This window comes from Agelaius phoeniceus, chromosome 2 (assembly GCF_051311805.1).
Source record: "Agelaius phoeniceus isolate bAgePho1 chromosome 2, bAgePho1.hap1, whole genome shotgun sequence".
Lineage (NCBI taxonomy): Eukaryota > Metazoa > Chordata > Aves > Passeriformes > Icteridae > Agelaius > Agelaius phoeniceus.
The window spans coordinates 16,257,949-16,276,323 of record NC_135266.1 but is presented as its reverse complement, the minus strand read 5'-3'; the positions used below and the strand labels follow the sequence as shown (position 1 = coordinate 16,276,323).

At 39.3% G+C, this 18,375-nt stretch overlaps 1 protein-coding gene across 3 annotated transcripts in view; it reads left to right on the top strand.

Moving 5' to 3' along the window:
* The window catches only part of PPEF1 (protein phosphatase with EF-hand domain 1), a 38,330-nt gene that overhangs the window by 7,931 nt on the left and 12,024 nt on the right, over positions 1-18,375 (top strand). For 2 of the 3 annotated variants that reach the window (XM_077172664.1, XM_077172669.1), the window contains 8 exons: positions 866-993; positions 1,786-1,837; positions 7,546-7,718; positions 9,407-9,521; positions 11,300-11,346; positions 15,270-15,436; positions 16,965-17,001; positions 17,465-17,614. In XM_077172664.1, the coding sequence (XP_077028779.1) occupies positions 866-993; positions 1,786-1,837; positions 7,546-7,718; positions 9,407-9,521; positions 11,300-11,346; positions 15,270-15,436; positions 16,965-17,001; positions 17,465-17,614 (869 nt within the window). The remainder of the gene's footprint in view (positions 1-865; positions 994-1,785; positions 1,838-7,545; positions 7,719-9,406; positions 9,522-11,299; positions 11,347-15,269; positions 15,437-16,964; positions 17,002-17,464; positions 17,615-18,375) is intronic. The other variant, XM_077172676.1, reaches the window with a different exon arrangement.

The window sequence follows — 18,375 nt, the reverse complement described above, 5'->3', positions numbered from 1 at the left end:
CTGCCACCAGATGTTTCCCCGCTTAATAAATTTTTATCTGAGCAGTTAAAGGAATGTGATCTCTTTGTGGCATGAATGAGGCCTGAAGGCAGCAGGCTCTTTCTTCCAGGCTGCAGTCTTGATGATTGTCCTTCAGTGAAGTTTCCAGCAGTTTTCCAGACTGAGACCATAGTAGACACAACTTCTTAAAGTGCTGAATGTAATGCATATTCAGCACATAGTCAAAAATGGTCTTCTGGCATGTTCCATTGACTTTGAAGTGAGTGTTCTTTTGTTAACCAATCTAGCTAAAAACTATACCTCATTGCCTTTTGGCTTGTCTATTTAAGCAACATATTCTACCCTTCAATACCATTCGTTAACTTTTTATCTTAGGATTTGAATTTTGCTGCCTTGCTGTTGCAGCTCTGCAGGCAAAAACTTTCTGGTAGAAGAGGCTGTTGCAAATACTGTTATTACATCATTTTTCATGTCACAGCTTGCAAAATCAAAGATTTTTACTGCAGCTTGATATACAAATACATTGTTGATAGGGCAAACTATTCTTTCACCTTCCCAAAACCCCTATAGTGCCCATCAGCTGAACATGACCTGGGTACTGTCTTCAACACAACTAAATGGGAAAGGTTACTGACTATTTAGGTCTGAGCCAGTCAGGTGGGATCTGTGTTGGAAGACAGAAACAGTAAAGTTATCATGTATTTTTTCAGTCTCACTTTTACTGGGTTTCATCTAATTGTTTACTATGCACAATGGACAATCAGAATTTCTCATCTGATTGCAAAATTCTGCAAAGGTAGTGTGCATATTTTCCTTGTAGATTCCCCTGCATCCATGTGTACTGCAGTGCTTTCTGTTTTGACAGTCATTAGAGCTGCAATCCTCATCCAGAAGTGGTACCGCCTCACCATGGCCCGCCTGGAGATGAGGCGCCGCTATTCCCTCAGCATCTTTCAGTCAATCGAATATGCTGATGAGCAGGATCAGCTGCAGGTTTGTGATCTTCCATTCTTCCTATTCAAGCAGTTATGTTGTCCCCAGCACTGTGGCTGCACTAACAAAATGGGTGTGTGGTGATTTCTTTTACAAAGCTGGCTCTTGATTAATAAAACTGTTTCCTTGCCTGACACATGAAGTTGTGTGCATTCATACACAGACATACAGGTGAATCAGGACACCATTCTGCCCATACAGCATATCTAGGGCATAAGTTCTGTATAGCAGCTCTGTTAGCCAGGGATTGCATGTCATTTACAGATCTCTATGGATGATCTTAACTGTCTGTGTGGCAATATATGTGCATCAGAGATAATCAGTGTTTCAGCCCAGTGTCAGTATCATTGTCAGCCCAGGCTTCCTTTAGGGTCAATATAGGAAATTTGGAACTTAAGGCCTTTGTTTTCCTCCTAGCATCTGTGTCTAAAGTCAGTTCATTGCATTGTAGCAGTTGTTTCTATTGACTGTGAAGGAAGTCTAGGCAAATAGTCTGGGTGGTGGGCAAGATGAATTACACCTAAAAGCATCAGCAGCACTGAAACAGCCCTGAAACATTTTATTTATCCATGAAGTGTCAGTGGTGAATTCATAGCAAAAAAGGAAAGGGAGCTATTTTTGTAGTAGGACACAAATTGTGTCATTGTTGCAGGCTGATACTAGGGGTATATACAGTAGTGATTTATATCCCCCTAAATGGGAAATTGCAAGTAATAGAGTAAGAAAGATATTAATGCTTATTGGATCACCTAAACTGATCAGTGTGTTTTTTCTTCTCTTTTTCATACTCAGCTATCCAACTTTTTTACATTCATGCTGGATCATTGCACTCATCCTGATGCAGGTAACAATAAAAATAAAAGTAATGTGGAGATTGTGTTTGAAAAACTTGATGTGAGGAAAGTTAATTTTCAATGTGATATTTACAGCCTATGGCATGTGCTGGGATTGAGGTCTGATATCCTAAATACTGTAATATGAATTTGACCCTCTAAGTGTTGACACTGCTCACTATCTACTTAGTGAGTCAGAGCAGTCAGTAAGTCAGAACAAGTATCTGTTGTCCTTATGAGAATATTCAGAGGTGTTCAGAGTACTTTCTTATGTGTTACTGCCCTTCCTACAAATTCCAATTTTCACAGCTTTCTGTTCATGTTTTCTTAAACTATGAGATGTGATTATTCAGAAAGATTGTGTTCAGTTGGTTTAAGGCAGGTATAATCAAAGTGGTTGCTCTTTCTCCCCCACCACCTATGGCAGTTCTGGACCCTGTTTTAATTTAATTTGTTCTAGATTTCACTGCAACATGTATCAGTATGTGAATGATAAAAAAGGAAAAAAAATTAAACTGCTGGAGATAAATCTTTAGAAACCATCTCAATTAAGCTTCAGTTATTCAAGGAATAACCTTTAATTTTTGAAGTATTTTGGGATCCTTGGACATAACTTACTTTTGAGGTCAAGCTCAACAGAAGGACAGACTGAAAGTGATTTCTAAGTCCAGGAAATAAACATGACTTCCCTGAACAAATTCAGAATAGATCTAATCCCAGTGGAGTTAAAAATGAGGCTGTCCCCTTCTTACTGCATTACAAGAGAATGCCCTTTCTCTTTCATCTGGTCTAGCCATGTGTTATTCCAATTAAAATTTGCACAAGATACTTTGATAGCAGGATAAAACCACCATCAAAACCTTAAGTGGTTCAGTGTTCTAATGACAACCGGTAGAAATTGCAATTTTTCTCTCTTAAATACTTTACAGTGCCTAATGCTCTCTGTGCTCTGCAGAAAAATAAATTACATTCGAGCCTTGCTCCAAAGGCAAGGCAGATGATTCAACAGTCCTCCCTTTGATTTTTTTCCCATTACTGCCATATTCTGTGAAAAAAATATCTGCTTTAGTCATTTAACTTCCTGGGAAGGAATTGGCAAACTTGAAGAAAAACAGATACTGCTCACTTCATCTACTTCTACATGCTGATGGTGCACCTCTGTTCAGCTTTTATACCTGAATGGGAAAGAAAACAGTAGTGCTAGGTCTGAGATTTGGCAAAATATTGTTAATCTCTATTTTTATTATAAAATAAAATGGAATTTTACAGCTGCTTGTTGTAGATATGACTCTCCACCTTTATTAACTGTGTCTACTGACAGAAGCAATAAAGGTGAGGTGTCACAGATGACTTGCTAGGGCTCAGGACATGGCAGAGCACACTGCTACATGCATGGGCTGTTCATGTGCAGGTGGAGATCTGAGCCTCACCTGTGCTCAGGGAGGGAGATGGAAGGTCCTGTGGGCTGCTCCTCATCATCACTGCACAGGTGACCTGTTTCTTGGTCTTGTAGATACTGGGAATTGTAGATGTGGTTAAGGCTGAAACACATGATAAAGTGTTTATAGTAAAGCATCCCTTTGTCTTGCTGGCTTAAAACTTCCATCTTTTAGGACTGATATTGTTAAGACTTGATAACTGCTCCAAAGGCTTAATTTTTGTCTTGGTTTGTTCCCCCTTTCTAACACTGCGTGTTACAGATACCAGAACCCTAAACAAAAGAGAAAAATTATGGTGTATGTTTAATAAAGGGATGACCAAGGCTGCCTGTGCAAAGGAGCTTAGATTTTTTTGATGAATTGCATATCAAATGTGTACTGTGTGGGTTGTGGTTATTTTTTCCAACTGCTGGCTGTATGCATTCTTTGCTTTAAGCTCTTGATTGCTTGCCCCTGGAAGTGACCTTTGCAGCACTCATGCCAGCCCCACTGATGTAAGCAAAATCAGTGCTGAATAGAGGGATCCTTAAAGAACTGCTTCCACTTCTGCTGAATCACCATCTTAAGATGTGAACCAGAGTGAATGTAAACATAACAACCAGAAAGGCTTCAAATTGACTTTGCTATTTTCAAGCATTTTCTAAAACCTGCAATTCTCTGTCTTTTTATCATTTTCATCAGTGTGTGCTCACTTAAATTAGAGTGATAGCATATGGTTCAAATGCTCTCTCCAAGAAGACAGTATATAATATTCTTACCAAAGAATGGGTTGCCTGTTCTTCTCAGCATATGATAGGAAAGTTACCAGAAAATTTTTTGATCTGTGGTTTTCCTTACATTATAAACTACTCAGCCTCCCCCATTAATCTTGTTACTTTCCTCTTTTTAATGTTTTTTTCAGATTATGTTTTTCAAAGAAAGAAAGCAGCTGCCATCTCATTAACACAGTAGTGCTTTTGATGTGATTGTTTATCTGTTATACCCTAAAGCTTTTTTCATCCTCTCATTCTCCTTAAGATGCTAGTGTAGTTTGTGATTGGGATATTATATAGTTGAGTGTCTTGTTCTTCTTCTTATTAAAGGCTATTTTGCAAGGGTTTGTGGAAAATAAGAATAAAACCTTTTTCTAACTTACACTTTTATCCCTCATTTCCTGAAAAAAATCTTCCTACTTTCTCAGCTTTCAATGGAAAGCTCTCTGGTCAGAGAAAGCTGGAAACTGCCTTTCCAGCAAAGATGACCTATTTACTCACTCTTTTATGGGCACATTGAGGGTGAGAAGACTGCAGATGCGTCCTGACAAAAATGGTGGGACTGGGAAGCTAAACCTGTTCCTCTCAAGGTCACCAGGACACCCCCAGGAGCCTTCCTTCAAAGGGAAACAAAAAAAAAGTGTTGTTTTCTGCAGTTTCACTCCCCATGATGCCTCCCTTACAGCTTTAACACCCTTCCAAGATGTTTTACACAGAGTGATTCTTGCAGTGGGGAATAAGTTATAGCTGCTTGCAGTTTGTAGCACCAGGAATGGTGTGAAGGAAGAAATGTTTGAAGCATTTTACAAACCTCCTTCCTCTTTGTAGGCTCAGTGTCCATTTGGCTTTGACCTGAGGGCTGTGGATCAGTATCTGGCTTATGTAAGAGCACTTCTCAGGAGTCAGAGGTGCTCTCAGGTATCCCAGTGGTCAGGCTGGAGGCACACAGATGGTGGCAGAACAGAGAAGTGATTTCAGAGCTGCAAAAGTAGCTGATTCCTGGTTACCCTGATAATGAGCACATCCTTGGCAGTGGCAGCTTTGACTTGCCTTGAAAAACTCCCATGGCAAGGTGATATGGTCAGGAGAATCAGGTATTTGGGCTTTCTGTGGCCAAATTGACTCCACTTAGCTCTGGGCATTTGTGTTTAACATGGAATATGGCTGTACTTGTTTGTGTTTTGTTAATAGTGAAGGCTCAACTCTCTGAGCCTTGGCTAAACTGGGGTCAGAGTACAAAGCAGGTCATTGCCTGTGCTTCCTCTAGTCAATGGAGAGATGCAGATGCTGGCAGAGAATGTTTAATTCTGTCTTGACACATGTGCCTGAACCAGGCGTGCCAAGACTTTTCATCCCTGTCTTTCAGTATGAACTGAAAGAGCCTTGACAGCTTTGACTGGAACAGCAATACATGAGGGGTGCTGAACCCTTCAGAATTAGTCCTACATGGGGCATGTGGTGAGCTGGGGTGCTCGCTGGACAGTGTGGTGATTCCCCAGGCTGCATTAGGACGTCCATTATGGACTGTTCAGAGATGGGACAGTCATGCTCTGCAGGAAGAAACCTTAAAATCCAGCTGAAAGACAGCCTGAGGAGCCATAAGTACACTCTAAGGGTAATGACCATGGCTGGCTTTTGACAACTCATCCAGAAATGGAAAATGGGGTACACTTTGCAGAGATATGCCCAGCAGGGAAGAATTGGGTTTCCCAGCCTGAGCGTGTGCCATAGAAGTGAGTCTGTGAGGAAGGCAAGTTCATGTTCAGAGGTAAAGTGATGGATGGATGGATGGATGGATGGATGGATGGATGGATGGATGGATGGATGGATGGATGGATGGATGGCCTACTGTGTGCTGAAAGGGAAGGCAAGAGTAGGAGCAGGCATGGGCAGGTGTCTGCCTGGCTTGAAATGCTGAGAAGATCATTGACTCTGGAGGAGTCCAATCGGATAAGGACAGCTGGTTAGAACAGGCAAGAAATGAGGCATTTGGGTGGTCTGAGGAGTTGGTTCTGTAGTCCCCACTTCTTGGCAAGTGGGGTGCAGAGGGAGATACTGCCCACAGGCTTGCTGCTAAAGCTGGAGCAAGAATTGGTGCAAATGTGCTTGGCTGATTACTATGAGAAAAATCAGCAATTTCAGTCCATGGTGACATTCTGGTGTCCAGCCAGACAAAGCTGTAATTGTGGTGGAAGACTGCAAATCAAACTGCACTTGGTGAAAATGATGAACCCTGAGCACCTTGCTGTTACTTGATGCCTTAATCCATTTGACTGGCTGAGTATAACATTGCACTAGCACTGAAAGTGCTAATCGGCTCACAGCTGAAGTGCTGATAGTAAAAGGGGACTTTTTAAAATCCAGATTAAATTTTTATCTATTTATTTTTTAATATTGATTTTATCCAGTTGCAAGACAAGTTGGCCTATATGAATCTCATAATTTATGAGGCCACATGCTGGTTTTGGCTACTGTGAGTTTTGAGTCACAGCTACAGGTCAGCTGTAAATCAGCAATAAATAATGCAGCTACACAGCTGTAAATAATACATTTTTATTTGCAGTTGCAGGAAATCAAGGTTACAGAAAACTTAACTGCAGCCCAGCAAAAAGTGTTTACAACAATCTCACAAGAGCAGCTCTGCAACAGCATCTGCTAGAACACTTTCATTTAGGGACTGGTTCTCTCTTTTGGAATAATATATGACTAAGACAATCTGCAAGAAAAAACTCTGAAATCTGCTATCAGTCAGTTACGTTTCAAGGTTATGTCACGAAAAATATTGGATTGAAGCAATTAGCAGCCTTCCTGCTTCCTTCATGTTCCAGGAAAATTAGAAGCTGTGCTCTACTTTCACCACTCTGTTTTTGTTTACTTTGTTTCATCCAATAGTTTTATGGCAACCAACCAAAAGCTGGCATTGTTTCCTAGCTGTATCAGAAAGGAGTGATTTGCAATCTGCTGTGAATAAATATAATTTTGTTGGTGACTTTTAAATAATCACTGTGACCTGCTGGTATTTAGCCTAAAAATTTTAAGTAGAAAATAAAAGCAATAGAAGGGAATCTTCATAACATGTATTAAAAGTATAATATTGAACTTTAAACAGATGATGGTCATTAAATGATCAGCCATGACTTTTGCATCTCCTTGCATTGGGGAAAGGAGAAGGAAGTTTGTACCAGGTGATGGTTCTCATTACTTGTGAGCAAACTGCTCCACAACTTCAGTGCAAAATGTTTTGCACCCTGACCACAGATACTAGCAGCTGGAAAAGAGTTTTTGCCTGTTCTTAACTTTGGTTTGGTCTTTTTTCCCTTGTTGTGGTTGATTGGTTGGTTGGTTTTAGTATTGTGAGACAATCTGGGGAGACCTGGAGCTTTTCCACTATAAGGAGGCAGGAGTCAGCCACTGTAATACTGCAGCAGTTAAAGCTGTTATGTTCAACCAGTTCTGGCCATGCTGTTACAGCTCTATGGGGGCCTGGTGGAGTTTCTACATTTTTGTTTTCCTTCTATCTTGTTCCAGTTTCTCAAATTTTCACCAGCCCTAGTGCTCCTCAAGTGGTGGATGAAGACTTATCTTTAAAAGAATTTGAAAAGAAGATTGATGTTCCAGACTCCTATTATGGACCACGACTCTCATTCCCCCTTACTGTTGAAGATGCCAATGCTCTCCTTCATGCTTTCAGGAATGAACAGGTAATTTGCAACTAGCTTGTTTTCTTTTTTTACCTTATTTTACATCTGTCAGATTGCAGTTCCACAATCCAATGTAAAGCTAAAGTGGTGCCCAAAGAGATATTTCACCCTTCTTTTACATCTCATTACTTTTTCCTGCTAGCCCAATGTGATCATAAATGTGCATGGTAAGCTGCCTTGGGAAATTGATCTGCCTCTAAGCTAACACAATAAAATCAAAAGCAGACAGTTCTCAGACGAGTTCCCACATTTGATTCACTACTTTGCTGCATGATCACCAGGCCTGGCCCTGGGGAGGAGGCAGGGACTAGTGAAATGAAAAGGGAACCTGTAGCAGCTGCAAGGCAGAGGTTCTCAGTGAGAGTGCAGGACTGGGGAAGGTGTCCTAAGCTAAAATAGAAACTAATTAGCATCTTTTTATGGGTTAAAAGTGTTCATTGTTTGGTCTTCTGTCCTTTGTCCCCCACCTCATTCTTTTAGAGGAGGTGTAAGGGTTAATCACCTCATTGTGGGGTGCAAGACTCCACCATAACAGTGGAGTGACTATAAAGCATTGCTAATCTAGCAGAACAGAATGATAGCACAAATCGCTGGAGCTCAGGCTGCAGCTTCCAAGGCACTGAGGAGGCTGTTCCTCATTCTCTATATCCCTGAGCAAGCCCTTTTGTTGCCCACAAGATGAAGGTGGAGCAGGGAGGCATTAAACAGGACAGCTTTCTTTGAACTGGTAATTATTTGTGCTTAACAGTATGCTGTGTAAAAGGGGAAAGGGTCTATCATGCTTTGTAATTTACTAAATAAGAATATTTTTCTCTAGTAATTTTCTATGGAGGCTGATTGTAAAATATCACATATAAAGCATATGATAAATGAGCCAACCCAGACTTCATCTTACTGTCCACTCTCCCTTCTCTTACTATGGCTGGCATTTTATTAAGGAAATGGGCATATGTAATTGACCTTTATGATTGCTTAAAGACATGAATCTTGAAAAGTCATTCTGTAGCTCATCTTTCTCCTCTACTAAAATTCCTCAGATCTCTGTTGAAATTAAAAGCTTTAAAAATCACCAACCAAAAAAATTTCATAAAAAACATCAGGAGAGAAGACCAGAAGCTTCAGTGTTGCACTTTTATAACTTCTTCACTGTGAACAGGAAGATAACTCGTGCCAAGGCAGTCCTTACTGGAGTTTTCTTGTCATTGTTTTTGCAATTTGCTGAAATATCATTTATGGCCTTTGATATTTGTTTTTTTTGTTTTTTTTTTTTTTTTTTGGCTTTTGTTTTGGAGGTTGTGAGATTTTTTTGTTTGTTTTTTTACTCACACCTCGAATGACATAATTTTTATTTTTTTCCCAGTTACTTTAAACAGATGGCCTTATGCAGTGATTTTGAGTGCTCTATAAGTCTTATCTCTTCTGAAAGACAGGAAGAATAGAAACAGCACAGTATAAATAAAGTGGAAAAATCTGTAAAACAAGTTCAGAAAGATCTCCATATTCACTCACCGGGGAGCAAATGCAAAGCTATGAACATTCCTAATTCCCAGCTCTAGGCCAGACAGCCTCATCTCTGGAGGTCTGCACATAAATAACCTTGGCAGTTCATGTCTGATATTAATAAAGCAGACAGACCTATTGCTAATTCTAATAAATCTTCCTTTTCTACCTGCTTTTTCTTCTCACAGCTGCTTCATGCCCGCTATGTGCTGCAGCTGCTAAGTGAAACTAGGAGGGTTCTCAAGGAGATGCCAAATATCACCCATCTTTCAACTTCCTACTCCAAGGAGATAACTGTCTGTGGTAAGGTGCCAGAGAAGAAAACTGCTTTGGGCTATGGGTTGATATTCTAAGTGGTTAGAGAATGATACTGACATTTCCAAATTTTACCATTAGAACAAAGTTCTCAATGCCCTAAAAAAATATTTCTTTTCCCCCACAAATGCATAAATTGGAGCAAACAAACAAACAAAAAAGTTCCTGAGTCATAAAGTATATTTTAGGAAATTCCCTCACCTCCTCTTTCCTGTTCTTGTTTAACATTTCTGAATGAGTCAGTATTAATTCAGCTAACACTGCACTGCAGCTTAAATACTCCTGCACTTCCACCTCTAAAATGCCACCAAGTATTTTGATCACTGGCTGTAAGTCTCACCTTTCTCCTTTCACTGAGAAAAAAACCTTACTCAGTAATGATTTTAATGATTTTAATCATAATTTACTCGGTAATGATTTTAATGAGGGCTTAATATGGGTGGCAAAAAAGACCTTTCAGTAACAGCATGACTATCTAGAATAAATTGAAATGATAATAACCCCTCATTTCTAAGGAGACCCAAGAGGATGGATAAGTCTTTATACAGCCAGCAATTTAGTCTCACAGAATGATGTGTCACACAGCACTAAGGAACTAAGAGCTCTTTGCCCATCTATTTTGTTACACTTTTGTAAATTATGGATAGTGGGATGCAGTATCCTGACTTGATACAGAATGCAGTAGCTGCAAAACAGAACAATAATGGTGACATAACTCTTGACATCTATCAGTGTGTGCTGTGTGTAATAGTAAAGTGGTATAAGGGAAATACTGTGGGACATGCAAAATAAATAATATTTTTAAAGATGTGGTTATGGACCTACTTTGATTGTCAGGAAAGGGTTTGTTTAAATAAGTTTTTGTATAAACCTTATAAAATTATAAAATAATTTATCAACCAAGCCATCAAGACCCCTTTCCAAACCAAGGAAACACAGATTCATGATTGTTCACAATACATGTTCTCACTAAATAAACATTCCTCTTCATGTTTGTATTGCATTTGCACTATGTAAGAAGCACCAAAAGGGATCCCTCTCCTGTATTGAAACTAAAAGCTTTTGTCACCAGAAAGAGCCTCTGCAGAAGACGGATAACCCATTTTTTTAAACATAATCAGTCCAAAATGTTGATTTCCTTAAGGTATCACTCTCTATTCCTTATAATTTCAAATTAATAATGCAGATTAAATACATACCTGAAATGTTTTCATCCACATATGTGATAAATATCTATCATAGCTTGAAAGATGCCTTAGAACAAATTCACGGGCTCATAATTAATCAAAAGCACAGAAAATGTATACACATAAAAATGTCACTTCTCTTTTCCTAATTATTGGTGGTAAAAGCCTTTATCACAAGATAGGTTTTGAAACTGTTCTGCATCTTTGTGGTGGTGAGTCACAGACATGAGAAGGTTGGCTCTGTGAGCATGAAATGCAGTCAGATGCACAGGGGATCTGTGCTGCAGGGATGCTTTGTGTTGGGGTGAAATCCTCCTTGCCTGTTCCTGAGGCAGAACAAACCTCTCAAAAAGGGCCCAATCTGTCATTCCTGTGGCCTTAGCATTGAGGCACACAGGCATGGACAGTTCTTGACACTCTCCATCACTTCCTGCTGGTAGTAATCAAAACCTGTCCCTGAAACATGTTCTACTGTGCAGTATAAAAAGGTATTAGATCCAACTAATTCCACTTTTATAATTCCAGTTTCTTCCTCCTCTGTGAGAAATTTTTTAAAAAAAATGTTTTTGTTTCCTGTAGGAGATTTGCATGGAAACCTGGATGATCTTTTGCTGATATTCTACAAGGTAAATAGGTACTCTGAGATGTAGCATTTTCACTTTATGACTTGTTATTAAGAACAGATATTTATATGTGACAGATTTATCACCATTAAAACTGCTCATGTGGTGTCCATACACCACACACACAAATCCTGGAACAATTTGGTGTCTTTGTGAGAGCTTTTCCTTCTTCATATCCTCCTGCTCACTGTGAAGGAGATTGAGGAGATTATTATTTTCCTGAATGCTGAACTGCAGCATGACCCAAAACATAAGAGGACACCTTGCAAAGTCTCCAAAGTTCTTCCACTGTTTTAAATTCCATATTGACTGAAGTCTGCTGAAATCAGGAGCTGAGTTCCTGATGTAACACTACACCATGGATAATATTAACATTCAAGAAAAAATGCAGAAGCTTTCTTTTAGGTTTCCACTGATACCTGCAGGGTTTTTTGTTTGCTTTTGGGTCGGTTTGGGGGTTTTTGTCGTTTGGTTGGGTATTTTTTTGTTTTGGTTTGGTTTTTTGGGTTTGTCAGGTATTTTATTGTTGTTGAGGGGTTTTTTTTTGGGAGGGGGGTGTTTTTGTTTTTATCAGGAAACAAGAAAGAGTGGTGTTTAAAAGCTTTTTAAGCCTTGGAAGCAATCACACGGTCTGCACAAAATAGAACTGCTTTGTGCACCCTTTACATATCCTTTTTTATCATGCTAAAAATACCTAGCTCTGTTTTACTGATGTGTAAAACAAATTAGGCTCCAGGCTAGCTTTTCCAGGATTGTATGTTTAACTGAAGATGCAGGGGATGTTGTGTATTTAGTTTCACATTTATCTTCAGGATGAATCACCACCTTTGATTGAGCAGGTACTCTTTGATTTGAGCTTTCCGGGGCAGGGGGAAGGGTTTGTGGCAGATCCTTACACGTTCATCTGCACTGAATGGACTGGAGTGAGCTAAACCAGGTGTTTCAATGATGTCATTCTCCCTCTGACTCCAGCTTTGTTACACTTCATCTGAGACTTGTTCAATGTAAATGGGGCTGTTTTGCCCAAGTGTACACCTGAAGTCTGTTGAAGTATAGTTAAAATATAATCAGACCTTTCTACAGAGTCCTGCTTTTCTTACTAATCAACCATCTTTAGCTGGTCTTTGGCTTGCAGTCTTTTGGTTCTTAAGCTTTCTTTTTAGAACTGGAATAAGTATGATACATATAGGTTTCATACACAGAACCTGGAGTGGGAAATATAACTATTTTGGAGATAAATGCTCATATATAATTATATTTACAACTGCATTCAGCCTGCATTTTATTTTTTTTTTGGAGTAAACAGATGCCAATTCTTTCCCCTCCTCTAATGGATGCTATAAAGAGAAAAAAACAAGCAACTCTCATCCTGGCTTCAGTAAATTCAGAGCCAAAACTCCCACTGACTTCAGACTAGAGATAACACCCAGTTGTTCTCTGTTAAATTTCTAGGGAAGTCCCTTCCATCAAACCAAATAAAATGGGCAAATGTTTCGTCATTTCAAAGTAGTGGAGAATATAGAGAGCATAAGATAGAGCTGATTAGTTATTTAGAAGCAAATTAAATCACACTGTTTTCTGTCCCCTCTGAGCAGTTTACTCAGATGAGCAGTGAACCCAGTTGGCTTCTGGGATCCATTTTTTTTCTCCTTCCTAAACTCTCTTTCAGTTGAAAGGGATCTCATCCTCCAGGTTGGCACAAACTACCTTAAACAAGAGGGTGCAATCCTAAACAATGCCATGGGAGTGATCTTGGTCTGCACAGGGCTGTGCAGAGCTGAAATGGATTCTGGAGGCCTGCATGCAGACCAGGCTTGTCACTTCCACAGACCACCCCCAGCAAACACACAGAGCTGGCAATCTACAGCATACTGATACAATGCTGCAGATGGTGTATAATCCTTACACCTGGTTTGGCTGAAGCTAAGACACTTTTTTTTCCTCAATAACCAGTTTGTAAGGTTCATTCAGACCCTTCATTAATCTTCATTAAATTACAGTGTTTCCTGATATTCCTTGAAACTTGAATTTTAAATTACGTATTGCTAAGTTAGATTGTTAAAGGGATGCTATAGATAGAAATGGCCTGAAGGGGTAGAAAATGCCAACAACAAACGGAAGTTAATTAATCACTAACCCAGGAGAAACAGTAATGATGCCCAGCAGCAAGTTGCTAATCATTAGAGGGCCTTGTTTGCCTCTATAACATGTCAGAGGCTGCAACAGCCTTTAATTTAGTTTTGCTCTCATTGTTGGTTGAAACCACAGAAAAGGAAACTGTCTGAGTGTGGAACAAAATTAAAATGTCACATTGAAGTTGGAAGTCCAAACCAAACTTGCTTAAAACTCGAATTGTGTGTAATCTTTTCCAAAAGAAGGGTGATAGTGTCTGGAGAGTGCTCCAGTAGATGTGTCTTTCCACGAGGACTGCAGTTAAGAGTGGTTGTGTGTATACTCACAATCTGCTGGTAGATTCACATGCCTATGGGTTTTAAGGCAAAGCTTTTATTTATTTATTATTTATCTATCTACCTTTCCAGAAACTGCTGCTGAGTTTCTGCAGTCTGTTCCACTCCTGAAATCCATCCTCTCCTTTTTAAAATCACTTCAAACACCGCAATAGAAGAGCCTCATACATTGCCACACCTGTGAGCACAGAGCAAGCACAGGCTGCTTCTAAGATAACTTGGAAAGGGCTCAGGACAGGCTATAGCAAAATCCAAGGAAGCTGAATTTACAGCAGCCAGGATGGAGAGACCAGGTTTCACAGAAAGCACAGAACACTGATTGGGATAAAAAAAGATGTTCTCATAAGGATTGAAATTACACATTACATTGAGTCCCTGGCCACATTACACACCCTGCAATAAATCCACTAAGGCAGAATACCAGTAATGCCATAGGAACACAAGAAACACTGATACTGTAGATATATTCAAGAAATGGGATGTCTTGCAATGCTGCCAGAACTTTTAAGAGTGGCTTCCACAGTTATAATGTAATTTTATAGATGTTCTATTGGTATTTCTTGTACATATCAATTGAGAAAACAGAGGTTTTCCTTTTCTGGCTAGTCAAAGCTGAAATAATATTTCTGATAGTCATGAGTGGAAATTATGATGCTACATATTGGTGGTGCTATATTTTCTGTAAGCTGATGGCACCCATTGATGTGTTGGTAATTAATCTAATAAAACAAACCATCAGTTCAAAATACTTGTCTTTACTAAGTCACCATTTATAATAAAGCATTTCTCTGTATCTTCAGGAAAAAAATAAGGTAAGAAATACCTGTATATACAACCTCTCAGGTTTATGAGCTTTCAAGTATATCTTGGCTCTCATGAGTAAAATTCAAGCAGTGCTTTCAGGATTAAAGCAACTGAAATCAAACTCTTCAAGTCTTAAGTTCTGTCTTAAAATTTTATATCCTCTGGACTATAGTCCTTCTCAGGAGTTTTGGAAGCATACACTACAAACAATGTAAATATATGAAATCCATTCAAACCTACATGAGAAGATAATTTTTCATTTATTTCTTATCTTCCATTCAAACTGAATGACTCCCTTCTGTTTGCAAGTGCGTAATTTCCTGGCAAGAGTTGCATTAACAAAAATGTATATTTTACTACAAGACTGATGTTTCTTTCGTTCCCTTTCAATTTAATTTAATAGGTAGAGGAAAGGATTAGAGATGGCATTGTAAGAACAGCCAGAGAGGTCCTCTCTTCTCTAATGGCTCAGGTTGTCTGATATGAAGGTTTTTATTCTAAACAGTGGAAATAAAGAAATGCTGCTTTTCAGATCTCTGTATTATGCAGGATTTTTTTCAGAATCTCTAGCAATGGGATCTCATTTAAATGCTATTTCCTCTATTACAGTAACATAGCAGCCTCTCTAAATGCTCCTTTTTTTTCTTTCTGCAGAATGGTCTGCCTTCAGAACAAAACCCCTATGTCTTTAATGGTGACTTTGTCGACAGAGGGAAAAATTCTATGGAAATACTTATAATCCTATTTGCATTTCTTCTTATCTATCCCAATGATTTACACTTGAATAGAGGAAACCATGAAGACTACATCATGAACCTGAGGTATATTTTGGGGGTGGGGCAAGAAATATCTGGCCTATCATTAGAAATATTTGAGCTTTTGATTGCTACTTTAGCCACTGTGACACCCTAAAATGGAATATGTTTTATTAAGAAGTCAGGTGGAGCTTTGCCTTTTCAGCGTGTGTGTGGGGAAGGAACATTTTCACTAAACCCAAACATTTGAATGGCAATCATGTCTTGTCTTTATCTAATCATAATCCATTGAAGTCAGAGGGCTTAGTGCAGCTTCCAGAGTATCAAAATTGGGGAAGGACAGATGGAAGGATGATGTTTCAGTTAAAGCACGTATTTAGCGAAATCTGATATTTTACTTAACTTTAAACTAAGATTTCACTTCTCTAACCCAAGGGGCAGGTAAATATCCTACCCTATACTCAGAGGAGCTTCATCAGTTGGAGGTGTCAGTGCAGGAAAGCTGACACCCTGTTTTCTAACACAGACATTTGCACTCAGCTGTGCAGTGCAACCAAGGGAGTGAGCACAGCCAGTGGCTCCGGCTGTAGTCAAAGACAAAACGTGGAGACAAAAAGCATCTCAGAAATGTGAGAACTCCTCAGTCCTTCTCCCTACAATTCTAAACTGCCCCAAAAAACCTTTGGGTGACTGACTGGTGGGTATCCTACTGTAGCCCTTGGATCATTTGATGTGGCACACAGGATGTATTGCTGTTTTAACACAGGCCTCTGTGTTAGCACCTGGGTCAGAGCCCCATAGTCAAGTCCTACTAATGATCCAAAAAAGAGAATCAGTTTCCCATGATAGTTACTTTTTCAGCACATAATTGAAAACACTCCAAAAAACAACATAAACCAAGATCAGTTACTTAATCTACAAGGAGGAAAATTCCTCCCCAAAAGAGCAAAAAATATTAACTAAGTCTGTGATGGTATGGAGTGCACAGATGTGTCTTTGCTGTGCATTTTGATTATCAGTGCTGCACATTGGTAAATTTGAAAGCTGAGTATTGTGAAAATGCCCCTTGATGAAGGATATCTTGGTGTTAAAAGAATTAGGTATCAAAATCCTTGTCCCTTGTGGGGGAAAAGACATGAAGTTGGATGAAGCTCTGAGCAATCTGGTCAAGTGGAAAGTGTCCCATGCCCATGGCAGAGGGTTGGAATGAGATGACCTTTAAGGCCCCTTCCAACCCAAACCATTCTATGATATGATTCCATGATTATATGATATTTAAGACAAAAGCTCCATGAAGGTTTTGTGGGAATTTTTGCCCATCATCAGTTCCTTCTCTGGTATCTAAAAGGTAGAGCTGGCAAAAAGGCCTTTTAATAATTACTAGGCTGGATTCTGTTCCCAACCTCTGTTATGCACAAGAAACAATTCAATCAGAAATTAACTCAATCTCAAGACAGAGTGGAGGAAAGCAAATTTCAGCTGAGGTGAAATGATGAGAAAGGGGGCTAGAAAACTCCAGTAAAACACCATAGCACAGGAAACCATGCAGAAAGGGCATACTGAAACCCAGTTCATGATGCTGTCCTGTTTTCAGATATGGATTCACAAAAGAAGTTTCAAAGAAGTACAAGGTAAGATTCCTCCTCCTTCCCCTATATTTTTTGTAGTCTTGCACATGTAAAATGAAACCTGTGTAAACAAGAAAAAGTCAAACCAGTTTATTTAGGTGTAGCAGAGCATTACTTTAGTGATGTAGGTGAAATTATTTTGGCCTATCAGTGGAATAACTGACAAAACAATTTTAAGTGCTAGTCTCTTATGCCCAGAGATCTATGGGATGAAATAAGTAACATCCATAAGAACAATCAAGAGCACAAAAAAAGAGGTGAACATGAAAGAAAAACCAAAACACTACAGAGACAATCAAATGGCCCTAAAGTAAATGTCAGAACATGTTTGTCAGGGTTGCAGTTCAGGATATCACCTGAACAAAACTGATTATATAAACTGTAGCAGGCACTTCAGCAAAATCTTGAACTTAGAAGCAACAGAATCTGCCAGAAATAGGATCTAATGTACGAGTGTATTTTACAGGACCATTGGAAACAGATTTTGAGTCTTCTGCGAGATGTTTTTAGCTGGCTTCCCCTTGCCACTATAATTGATAGCAAAGTTCTTATCCTACATGGGGGGATTTCAGACACCACGGATTTGGATTTCCTGAATGCACTTGAGAGAAATAAGGTAAGAGATCATATTCATGTGAGGGTAAGTTTGTTTTCTTTTAAAAATTTTGCGGTACGAATGCTAGGATCAGGTCATTTGTGTTAGGAAAGGAAATGGCAGCAGTATATTGGCATGTAAGAAAAATAATAGTCCAATTTTTCTTCAAAATCAGGGCTTAGGAAGGCAGGTTGCAGTAGGTGTTGAGACCCAGTTGGCTGGCTCTCCACATAACATGGGTCTTTTGACCTTAAAATAGCTAAAGCCACTTTAGATGCCTCCTCCTGCAATGATGACACACTAGCAAGAAAGTATGAAAACTACTTGATTCCTGGGCATTTCCTTCAAACACTTTAGAAATCAATTTAGCCACATATTTCCAGCGCTGCCTTTTTTCCTGGGGCTGTGCTTCTGCCATCTGTTTTGTGGGGGAAGTTCTCCACCTGTGAGGCGCTCCCTTGGCAGCAGCTGAACGCTGTACATGTGGGAGAGCCCTTCCAGAAGGATCAAAATTCAAGAACTGACCTTGTTAAAACAGAATCCAAAGCTTTTCAGGGATTTAGAAGTCAAAAATGTTCATGTTTTTTTCTGAAATGATGAGCAAACACAGACCTTTCAAATCAGCTGAAAATGGTGGGGAATTTGGTCTCCATTTGAATAACTAATCAAGATGTATGCTTGTGATCAGGGTGCTGAGACTCCTTATAGTCAATGGAGATCCAGGAAATCTGGTGGAAATCATTACTTAGGCACATGTCTCCAGTGCTGTTCAAGGAAGTGCC